Below are 12,297 nucleotides of genomic sequence, written 5' to 3'. Positions count from 1 at the left end.
AGATCCATGAAGACTCCTTATGGTATTTACTGCAGGACTGTCCACTGTGTGAGTTAGCATCCCTTTTCATCAGAGGACCCACAGGGAAAATTCTGTCTCAGACATCAGTGGGAAAAAAGAAAGTTTTGCCTTTTCTGAGCAACTCTTACACTATTTACCTCACAGACTGAAATTTATCATTGATGAGTCTCCTTTTCTCATCAATGGCTGCTGAAAGCTGAAATCCAAATTTTGCAGCCCACCTTCAGTAAGTCTGTGGGATGTGGGGGCATGTATTTCTAGGTACCGTGTCTGTTGGCCCCATTTTGTTATTGTTCCTCATTCTAGCTCTCCTACATTAACTTAATTTTATATATTATTGCATTGCATGTATTTTTACAAGCCACCTGAAATCCTTTGTAAGATGAAACAAAAGACAGACTGAGCGAAAGGAGCCCACCAGAGGACAGGAAAGACACAGGAACAAGGGGGTTCAACAGGCAAGGTCTGTCAACAGGCAAGGCTGGGGCTGGTGGTGAGGAGTCAGGCCTCAGCGCCTGAGCCAGCAGGAGGGAGTTCAGGATGCACGTAGTGAGGGGTGTGGGGGAGATGCTGCCTGTACAGCTACTGAAGCAAGAACCAGTGTTCTCACCACATTCAATCATTATCATGTCTTAATCCAAAGGAAGTTTTAACAAGGCCCATCTTTCTCTGTCCAATCTGAGAACAAAAAGTTTGTTTTAAAACAATATTTTAGGGTAGCCAGTTGGCTCAGTTGGATAGAGCGCAGCGCTCATAATACCCAGGTCGCCAGTTCAATTCCCACATAGGCCAGTGAGCTGCGCCCTCCACAACTAGATCGAAAACGACCACTTGACTTGGAGCTGATGGGTCCTGGAAAAACACGCTATTCCCCAATATTCCCCAATAAAAATTTTAAAAAACAAAACAAAAAACACCAATATTTTTATAATTTCTAACACTAAACTAGTGCTGAATTTCCACCTCCCAATCTTTGTACGGGGCGTATTAAAAATCAACTTCAGAATGACCACTTTGAATGAAAAGAAAAGGCCAGTTGAAAAATCTGAACTGCTGACTGCAATCCCATTTAAAATGCACTATTTTATTGGGCTTTTTGCCATGATTCAAAGATGTCAAAACATCCTCACCTTTATAGCAATCTTAAGGAATGGGTCTATGAAATCAATTAAGGACCCGTTTAGTAAAGAGGAGATATATTCAAATTTTGTGTGAGAGTTCCTTCTAGTTAAGAGTTGAGGAATTTAAGATTTATTTGTTACTGTGAAACTACAACCACTTACCTAGAAATAATGACTTTTACTTATCTATCTTCATTCAAAAAGCTCTGAGAATATGTAGCAATAATATAATTACTCTTTTGCAATTATACATACACATATTTAATGTGCACAAAGCATTTAGGGTTTTATAGTAGGTCAAAAGTATTCTTAGTGATATTAGTTCAAATATACCAAAACATGTATTTTAGCAAGGAAAGATTTTGTTCAGTAATCCTTTCTTAGCCAACTATACTTAAATATTTTAGCTTTACAAGAAAATACATAGTCTGTTAATACACTATTGCATGCTTGGGTCATAAATAACCAAAAATATCTTGAATTCTGAATCACTAACTTCAACAAAAATGTATTCTTGGAACATTGATTTTCACTTAATGTACTAGAAAGGAAGGAGAGTCAGAACCTCCCAAGGAGATGAATGTGCATTAAATTTATAATTTTAGCATTTACTCAGGAATTTTTTCCTATGCCAACATGGGGTCCCCATTGGTGCTCTTACCTTCTAAATGGTATAAGAGGAACGAGGTATAGATGGCTTAATTTCCTTTTCTAACAAAACTCTTACAGAACACAATAGTACTGAAAGGTGAGGGACTTTAAGTGAACCCCTATTTTGGGCCACAATTTCTTTTTGCGTCAGCCAGCGGAGGCCAGGTGAGCATAACCAGAGTGGTATCATGAGGTTACCGGTAGATACGCCCATTCTTTAACCAAATTTGCCATAAGGCTTGGTCCAAACTAGCAGAGAGGCAACAGAGAGGCAGCAGGGGGGTCTCCAGCTCTGCGTGCAACGTTCTGAGCTAAGCCCACCACTCATGAGGCTCCACTGGCTGGAAGCTGTCCCCCAGCAAGGGAGCAGAGAGGAGGGGCTGAGTGGGTGCAGCCTCGGTCCACTGGGTTTTCTTCACAACGCTTGGCCCCACACCTCCCAGCTCAGTGTGAGGGCTGCTTTGCCTACCATATAAATCATCGACTACAGCTCTCACAGTGATTCTGCAGTGCAGAAGGTTAAAAATAACAGTATTTGCCTTTAATGGGTTTGAAGAGTACATTTTGCCCTGCCTGTGAATAAGTGCTCCTCCACCCGTCGGGCCTCTGCCCTGATAGATTTCCCCACACATTATCGGCTCCTTCCAAGGCAGTTGCCTGAGTGAGGACACTAGCAATTTGCAAACAATAAATCTGACGTGGGAAGTAGAACTCATATTAAATATCATTTCCCTCAATTCCTCTTTTCAATTCTGTTGAAGTGACCTCTTAGTATTTGAATTTAAATTGTCAAAACACAACTTTCAAAGTGGTACGGAGAAAGAAAGGCAAGCACCACACAGTTTTATCCTTCAATCTTTTGAAGCTCTGTATTTACTTGATCACACTAGAGAAGGGGGTTGCTTTGCAAAAAGCTTGCTTTGAAAAAAAAAAAAAACTGTATTCGATCTTTGAAGTCATTGGGGCTGTTTTGGTCTTTCTATATCAGATCCACACCTGGAAGTCTGAGCGTGCGCTGCCACCTGCAGCGTCCTATCTCCTGCCTCTCTGTTACTGCATCGGGAGGCAAAAAGTGTTCTTCTGCCCCCCTCACCACTCCAAGCATCTTTCCAAGAGCCCTTAATTAAATCACTGCCGCTCGTGCCCTCAGAGATTTGTCATTGGCAGAGAAGACGGGCTGATGGTTTTATAGGCGCTCAATACATATTTTGCAATTTGGGGTGGCTATTCTTTTAACACCTGAGATTAAAATAAGAACACAGACATCAATCCAGACAATAATCGGACCTGTAGAAATAGTGCATGCTCTCCCTCCCTCTAGATTCAACTATAACCAACTAGCCTGACTGGTCTAACATAACCTATTCTCTCTCCCCCATCCATCCATTCAAGAATACCCCAATACATGGCACTACCTTTCTCATGCTCACTTTTTTCCATATTTCTGTATCGATGATTTATATTGCACAATAAAGGTGTACTGCCAGTTTTGACAATGTCTGCAAATGGCACAAAATATCGCATCGAGAGGCAAGGTCAGGGCGGTCCCGCCACCTGAGCCGTGCCATCTTCCTTCCCCAGAATAATCCAGCTTCCTCCCACCCTTATATTTCCTCTCCATTCACCCAGTTCCTAGTCTTACCAGTAAACGGCTGTAATAGGCATCCCTTCTAATGTGTCAGTTGTTAGGTGACAGGTATAGTAAAATTTTTAAAGGAGACTCCGGAAGGAGAAAAGGAAGTGACCTTGAAGCAGACCTTGGCCTTTCCTCTAACCATGTGCAAGAAGTCGGTGATGATTCGGAAACCACCACTGAAAGTTTGCCAGGTGATGAAAGAGTCCTTTTTTAATAGCTTCAACTCTTCAGAGCTTTTCCACATATATATTACTCCTTTTGAACTCCCAAATAACCTGATAAGGCAGGTAGAGTAAGGTAAACTTGTCACCAGTTTACCGAGTATGATGCTAAGTCACAGAGAGGTTAAGGGGGTCTCCTTAACCTCCTTAACCTCTGAGATGCTGTAGGTCTCCTAAGGTCACACTAGTTAGATTGCGTCTGGACAGCAGCTATCCTGGATCTGCAAGCCCCCAAATAAATCATTTTTCTTACCACAGAGGCAATTCTCAGATTCCATCTTCTGGACACTAATGGCTGCATGGCACTTTCCATGAACGTCCTCCTATCTCTAATTACCTGCGTAGCTCAGTTCAAGTGAATTCCAGAATATAAGACCCAGCTTTTTCAGCTGACCTTCTCTAATATATAGCAATATAATGAGGGTGCTGATATTCTAGCATATCATGTTTCTGCTGTAATTGTTGAGGGGTATTTTAAGTGGTATTATATTTGGGCCTCAGAATGGTACTAACCCTATATACACTTTAAACAGCAAATGAGGAGTAGAAAGTCTAAAAGAACCCGAAAGGTATATCCAAGCCTCCCAACTGGGAAATAAATAATCTCTACAAGCACAGCAGGTCCTTGAATAACATCATTCCAGTTCAACATCATTTCATTATAACATTGATGAGATGCTGTAGGAACTTACCTCTTGTTTATATAAATTAGCCTATGGTCAAACTGGCTTCCTTATCTGTCGTTCTGTTTCAAGTCGCAGAATCTATCAATGACATTAAGTGAGGATTTACTGTATTCGATTCTATATGCTGTAAGCTTTAAACTATTTTGTGCTTACACCACAGTTTCTGCTGTCATATTGAGAACTATGACTCAGAGAAGGGAAATGGGCATTGTGTGTTGGCAGTGAATCCTCCACGGACGGTTTCCTTTAGAAGCAAGTGCATTAGGTTTATCATGCGGGGCTTTCACACTGTTCTGGTAGCATAAAGACTGGAGGGCTTCCATCATCGTTTCAGCATGAGATTCCTAAAACTGTCCCCCCAGACCTGAGACCACCAAGTGTTCTTCCAGAGACCCATTTTCTGACGAATGGTGTGCAACATTTCCAAGTCATGTTTCTCACCCAAAACATTTGTTTGACAAGACTCATCAGTGTTGCTTCCCATGTAGCTTTTCCAGCTTGGACACCAGTACCAAATGACGTAACTCTCACTAGGCTGTCCATTCTCAGAGATGACCCAGAGCTGCTCACGGCCTCTGGAATAAGAGTCCAAACCCCTCTACCTGGCATACAAGGCTCTTCAGAACACAGTCCAAGGCTACCTGTCCAGCTATCCTGTGTGTTTTGCACACACTCGAGTATTTCCTAGTCCTCGCAAACACCCTCAACTTTCTGCTACCTTATTTGCTCACGTCACTTCTTTCACCTGCAATACTCTCTCCCTTCTCTGCCTGTCTGATTCCTACTCAGTATCAAAAGTCCATCTCACTCACTGGGACACCAATTTAGCTATTTATATCCACACCTTATCCCTCCTTTCAAATTATGTTATACAGTCCTTAATGCAACAGCTTTGTTCATGGTGCATGCTCGATAAATTTAGTTGGGTAAGTGGATAAATCTCATGCGTCCACACCACAGTCCCATGAGGCAGGAAGGTACAGTGGGGTCTCATCGGCAGCCCTGCTCGATGTCAGCTGGTGAATCAGAACATGAGCAAGAGCACTGGGCTCTCTGCAGTTTGCTCTTTGCAAACTGGTCTGTTTTTCTCCAGTTTGTGACCCAGGGTCTTAATCTTCTTGCTCCAGGTGAGGGTACATATCCACCACAACGGTGCATAGTGAGAAAGTTGTTTCCCTTAGGATTTCTGAAGCTTCAAAGTAATAATAATACAAACATTTTTTTTCCAAGAAGAGTTGGTGATTCTTGCAAGGTTGTTCAGGAGGAGCTAAGGAAAACAAATCCCAAACAAGAAGTCAAGATCCCGAGTGGAGGACAGAGGCCTGTCCTTTAGAGAGAAAGCCAGCTCCCCTTCGGGTTCCCAGAGCACGTCCAGGGAGGCAGTCTTACTGAACAGCTGCACTGGTTGCGGCCCTGGTGTTCTCCCTCACTGCATGGGTTCCTGAAGTGTGACTGGGGATCTGACCTAATGAAATCCAACAAGCAGGGTCACCAAGGCCACTGAAGCATGAGTCTGCATTTCTCAAGTCCATGTAACAGAAGCTGAGCCGAGCACCGCGGAGGGTGGGCCAGAAGGCTATCTGGTAGCCAAGGGCACTGCTGGGGCTTTAGAATAACAGCACGAGGTTGTAATCGGATGCCATCCCGGGACATTTAGGCAGTTAATCATCTCAATCACCCATCTTTTATTCATAACCACGAGGAACAACGTTTTCTTTGCTCACTTTTCCCTTTCAGGTTACACCAATATTATGATGCCCTTACTTTTTCCTTATGTCCCATAAAATGCACCTTGCATAGTTCAAGCATCTCGTCACCGTGGGTGTTAGTATGAACGCTGGACTGGGGCGGCCCGAGCACTGTTGCTCCCAGAACCAGCAGAGGCAGGAGTAGGCCTTCACCACCCAATAACCCTTGTCGTTATCTCAACTATCCACTTCATTTCAGTCTTGAAGGAGAAGATTAAAAATGGTAGGATTATTTGTTTTGTGTCCTGAATGTTAAAAATGCAACAGGAAATTCTTAGCAATAGCAAACCCATCAAACACAATCACAAGGGGAGCCCAACCACTGTGTGAGTCCACAGCACACGAGAGGATGTACTCTTCCCACAAGGCTCACACATCCTCTTCAGGCTTTGTATCAGTGATTAATTAAAACCAAAGGCTTTGGAGGCAGACTTCTGGGTTGGGCTCTCATTAGCGACATACCATTAACGAGTCTCTCTGGGCCTCAGTTTCCTTATCTGTAAAATGTGAATAATAGCAATAGCAAATCAAAACCAGAATAAGATATCACACTTGTTAGAATGGCTATTATCAATAAGCTAAGAAATAACAACTGTTGGAGAGGATGTGAAAAAAAGGAACCCTCGTGCACTGTTGGTGGGAATGTAAACGGGTACAGCCACTTTGGAAAACAAAATGGAGCTTCCTCAAAAATAATTAAGAATAGAGCTACCATATGACCCAGCAATCTATTTTCTGGTTATCTACCCGAAAAATTTGAAAACATTTATTTGTAAGGATATGTGCACTCCTTTGTTCACTGCAGCATTATACACGGTAGCCAAGACATGGAAACAACCTAGGGTCCTTCAGTGGATGATTGGATAAAGATGTGGTACATAACCAAGTTTGGACAACTAAGTTTACAAACTTGTTGCAATGCTGTTGCTAACCTTTTTTGATATCAGAGGGATTATTCATTATGAATTTGTACCAACTGGACAAACAGTTAACCAACTTTACTATTTGGAACTGCTGACAAGGCTGCGTGAAAAAGTTAGATGACCTGAACTTTTCGTCAACAATTCATGGTTCTTGCATCACGACAATGCACCAGCTAACACGGCACTGTCTGTGAGGGAGTTTTTAGCCAGTAAACAAATAACTGTATTGGAACACTCTCCCTACTCACTTTATCTGGCCCCCGTTGACTTCTTTCTTTACCTGAAGATAAAGGAAATATTGAAAGGAAGACATTTTGATGACATTCGGGACATCAAGGGTAAAACGACGACAGCTCTGATGGCCATTCCAGAAAAGGAGTTCCAAAATTGCTTTGAAGGGGGGACTAGGCTGGCGTTGATGCATAGCTCCCCAAGGAGTTGTACTTTTAAGGTGACCGTAGCGATATTTAGCAATGAGGTATGTAGCGCTTTTTCTAGGATGAGTTCGCGACCTTAATTGTCTGACCTCATACGCTGTTTCCTCGAAAATAAGACCTAGCCAGACAATCAGCTTTAATGCGTCTTTTGGAGCAAAAATTAATGAAAGACCCGGTCTTATATTACATAGATATATATATAATATATATAACACATATATATATAACATATATATATATTATATATATATATATATACACACACATATACACACATATGACCCGGTCTTATAGTAAAATCAGACAGGGTCTTATATTAATTTTTGCTCCAAAAGACGCATTAGAGCTGATTGTCCAGCTAGGTCTTACTTGCAGGGAAACACGGTGTATACAATGAAATACTACTCAGCCTGAAATATTACCATTTGCAACAACTTGGATAGATCTTGAGAGTATCATGCTAAGCAAAATCAGTCAGACAGAAAAGGATAAGAACCATATGACTTCACTCGTATGTGGGATATAAAACAGAAAGCAACAAATAAAACAAACTCATAAACAGACAACAGAAGAGTGGTTGCAAAGGGGAAGGGGGTCAGGGGAGGATACAGAAGGTAAACGGGGGTCAAATTTATGGTGACAAAAGGAGACTAGACTGGGTGGTGAGCACACAACGCAATATATTATGGTTTATACACTTGGAACTTATATGTTACTAAGTAGTGTCGCCCCAATAAATTTAAAAATACCAACTCATATTATTGCTGCGATAAGTGAAGTAATGTGTGGGAGGTCAGTAAATGTTAGCTCTTATTTGCAATGTCTTGAATTTAGCGATGGTCCTTTGGTTTGGGGGTTTTATTGGTCCTGGGGAGAGCATGACCTGTTCATCTACAATAAGAAAGAACATACACCGTTCTTTTTTAATGTCCAAGTCTGTAGATCAGTGTTTCTCAAAATATAGTGTGGGCATCCCTGCAGATCCCCAAGACCTAAGACCCCAAGACCCAAGTTCTTAAGGTCAAAACTATTTTTTTTCCAGTTTATTCAGAAATGATTGATGTATATCACTGTATAAGTTTAAGACATATAGCATGATGGTTTCGTTTATATTGTGAAATGATTACACAACAGGTTTAGCTGACATCCATCTTCTCAAATAGACACAATAAAAAGAAATGAATAAAGAAAAACATTTTTTCTCCTCATAAGAAGAACTCTTAGGATTTAGTTTCTTAACAACTTCCCTACATATCATACAGCAGTGTTAGCTATAGCAAAACCATTTTTGTAATACTAAAATGTTACTGGCCTTTTTCCCTCTCATTCTTTCGTGAGTACACGGTGGAATTTTCCAGAGGCTGCATGCTATGCGGTGTCATCACTTAACAGTTAATGGAATATGTGCTTGTACATTCTTACGTTGTTTATATTCGTTGGTTATCATTTCTAATACAGTAAATAGCAATAGCTATAATCCACATAAATAAATCTCTTTGGGGTGCTCAATAATTTTTAAGAGTTTAAAGGATCTTGTGACCAAAAAGTTTGAGAACTTCTGCCAGATTATTTCAAGTCAAAGTCGCACTCCCCGCCACCCCATTTCAAAATCTGTAACATAAAAATACCAAACTCATTCTTAAGTGTGAGACTCTGCCCCCGCAGAGTTAGGCCCCGGGAGCTGCTCTGCCTATATTTTGTCGTTGTGTGTTTCAGGCTGGCTGGGTCCGACTTACCTGGCGAGGAGTGGCTCTTGGATTTTGAGAAGCACGGCTATCGCCATTCCATGATTAGAAGAGTCAAGAGGTTCCTGAGTGCTCATGAACACCCCTCCAGCCCCAGGAGCAGAAGCTATGGGAGGCAGGCCAGTGACAGCTCCATGTTCTTCCCTCAGAGTGACCTCAGCCCAGCCAAGGATTTCCTGGATGTGCCCGTCAGAGGCTCTCACAGGGCCTCAGGCTCCCGGAAGCAATTCTACTCCCCAGAGGGGAGCACCAAGCTGCACGCCAGCCTGGGAGAACTGTCCACAATCCGGGAGACCAGCCGGACAAGCACGTTACAGAGCCTAAGCCCATCATCCAGTATGAGGGCCTCCCCCACCAAAATGCCACAGGTCCCTGAGGTACTGATCACAGCACCAGGGCCCACTTCCGATGACCACCACCACGACTCCACTGCCTCCATCCAGAGCTCTGAGTTCACCGGGGTTCAGCCAAGCAGCCCTGGGCAGCAGGAGGACCCTGCGGGGTTGGTCCTGTCCCCCTCAGAGAAGGGGACACCTCCTCGGAGCCCCAGTCCCCAGACTGTCTCAGCCAAAACTGAGCGAAACATCTTCAGGTTTGCACCTGAGGTAGACCCTGATGATAATGACATGTTCCCGAAATGGTGGAGCCTCCCAGGATTCCTGGAGTCCAGCCACACCTCCCTGGCAGGTCTAAGTCCGGAGCCCGTGAACCCTGAGCCGGCTCTTTTACTTGACACGGAAACATCCTCAGAGACCAGTGGAATCAACTTTGTGGCTGGCTCTCAACTCTCTCCCGATGTGCTGTATCTGATGGAAAACCTGGACACCAAGGAAACAGATATCATAGATTTTAACAATGAGCAAACAGAGGAATCACCCAAAGGAATGCCGGAGAGTTCTAGGACCTGGTTCTAGTCCAAATTCTTACTTTCCCAAAGTTCAGCATTAGTTCCAGAACATACCTGGGGGGCTGGTCAATTTTTTTAAACAATCATACTGTATAAGCTATTTAAAACTCTGAAGGGCATTATGATCCTGACTTTTTGAGAACTAAGAAAATCAAACACATTCACATCATCCATCACAAAGTGACTTTCATGGACATTACACAGACCACAGTGATGTACCTTAACCAAATAAGGAATCATATGTGTATATATATATATATATATATATATATATATATATATATATACACACACACACACACACACACACACACACACACATATATATGACTTACAAATCATAGAGTGTTAGATCTATGGAAAGGGCCTTGTAGATCACAATTCAATCCCCCAGTTTTACCAATAGGGAGACAAAGGAGTCTCTGTTTGTTTCTTTATTTTCTTTCTTTTCTTAAATTATAAAGATAGGGAAATGGTTCATATAATGCCTCAAAAGCTGCTTCCTAATTATGATTCTTTGTTTGAGGCTTTGGAACCATTTCACTCCCACTTTCTAAACTATTATTTTCACTTCCAAACTGTTAAGCTTCATCAGCCTCAGAAAGCTCCATCTCTCTCCACTTGCTTTTTTTTACTTTCAGGACTTCATTTTTCTCTTCTCCCCCTTTATTCTCCCATGCTTTTGTTCTTCCCTTCCTTCTAGTTGTGCTCCTGCTCTCGTGACTCTAAGCTGTCCCACCTTTCACGTTATACTGTTTTCTCTTGCCAACTCTGTTGCTTACTTCTTGCCAGCATTTTCAAAATATGAGACATTGGCAAAGCCTCCTGCAGAAGAACTGAAGCTGTCAACAAACCCAATTTGACTCACTTCTGGCCTCACAGTGGAAGGGCGTGGGAGCTGACGCCATCCCACCATGCCCTCGGCAGCCGTGCCCATCTCTTTCTGCACTCACTCTTAGGTCTTGGACACAGGAGAAAACTGAAGCCAAGAGGGCATGAAACTTGCATAACCAAATGCTATGTAACCCAAGAATAGCAAGGCTTGAATGTGTTTAACTCAAACGCTCACAGCAAAAATCCACATCAGGTCGCAACGTGGGACCAGTTACTGTGTCTGCCGGGTTGTTTGGGACAAAGTAGGATATTGGAGCTGGGAGGTGAAGGGGGTCCAGGACGGCGTGGTGGGGATGGAATATTGACGGACTCCCTCCAAGGAGCTCTTGAGGTGGCTGTTTGTTGGGGCTCCCAATTTTGTCTGGAAGGCCAAGTCTTGTGAGTACTGCTTTCATTATTTCTGTCATATGACGAAACTTGACCACATATGGCGTAAGAAATAAAATAACCCTCATAGCTACCATTCATTGAGTGCTCAGTGTTCCAGGTAGCAGCATGTAAAGATCCCAGATGGCCTCAAAGGGATCTTAGGAGCTGATATACTACTATTATGTCCATTTTCAAGATGGAAAAACAGAGGCTTTGGAGAAGTAATGTGATTTGACTATTAATAAAACCACGCAGCCAGGAAGTGGCAGTGCTCAGATTCACACCCAGGTTTATCTGACTCAGGAGCTAGACACCTAACCAGTGTGAGCCCTCGTTGTGCAGTGCTGTCTGCAAGGCCCTGAACTAGATGGCAGTTTGCCCAGAATTCCAGAGGATGCCCCAGGGGAGCCAGCCTCGGAGGCCTCTCTGGGTCCGCCCTGCTGATGTCCACAAGCATCTTTTGTGAACATACAGGAGGGCGTTGCTCCGCCTTTGGGCCCCAGCCAGGGTCTTCTTCATTTTTCTGAAAGGAGGAAGTTGGGAGGACCCTCTCTTCCTTCCCCCACTCCTCCTGATAAGCAATGTTATAATTAGCATATGTTTACAAGGCATGGCAGCCTCCAGCCAGGCCACCCCCGCTGCTGCATGACAGTGATGACCTTTTGCTTTAACTGGCTTTTCTCCAAGGACTAAAAGGAAATAATATTGGAAGAAATGTTATGCTCCGATGGACCCCTATGCTGTTTCAGAGTGGTAGCACCTGGGAAGGCACCGATATTCCCAAAGCATTACACACAAGACACTTCTAAAAGGCAGGAGCTTGAACCTTCTCACAGCCTATTAAAGCCCTTCTCGTGGATGTTTCAACTTAAGTTCCTCTACTCTTTTCTTTGGCTTTATCTATTCTTCAAATTCAAATAGGTTGCTACGTATAGCTG

At 43.0% G+C, this 12,297-nt stretch overlaps 1 protein-coding gene across 6 annotated transcripts in view; it reads left to right on the top strand.

Annotated features, from left to right (window-relative positions):
* BEST3 (bestrophin 3) overlaps positions 1–10,324 on the top strand; it is a 45,687-nt gene extending 35,363 nt beyond the window's left edge. For 5 of the 6 annotated variants that reach the window (XM_033117010.1, XM_033117008.1, XM_033117011.1 and 2 more), the window contains one exon: positions 9,161–10,324. In XM_033117010.1, the coding sequence (XP_032972901.1) occupies positions 9,161–10,103 (943 nt within the window). In that variant the 3' untranslated portion in view covers positions 10,104–10,324. The remainder of the gene's footprint in view (positions 1–9,160) is intronic. The other variant, XM_033117006.1, reaches the window with a different exon arrangement.
* Positions 10,325–12,297: the final 1,973 nt, after the last annotated feature.

Source organism: Rhinolophus ferrumequinum, chromosome 10 (genome assembly GCF_004115265.2).
Source record: "Rhinolophus ferrumequinum isolate MPI-CBG mRhiFer1 chromosome 10, mRhiFer1_v1.p, whole genome shotgun sequence".
Lineage (NCBI taxonomy): Eukaryota > Metazoa > Chordata > Mammalia > Chiroptera > Rhinolophidae > Rhinolophus > Rhinolophus ferrumequinum.
The sequence above is the reverse complement of the archived record's forward strand: the minus strand, read 5'-3'. Positions and strand labels throughout refer to the sequence as shown.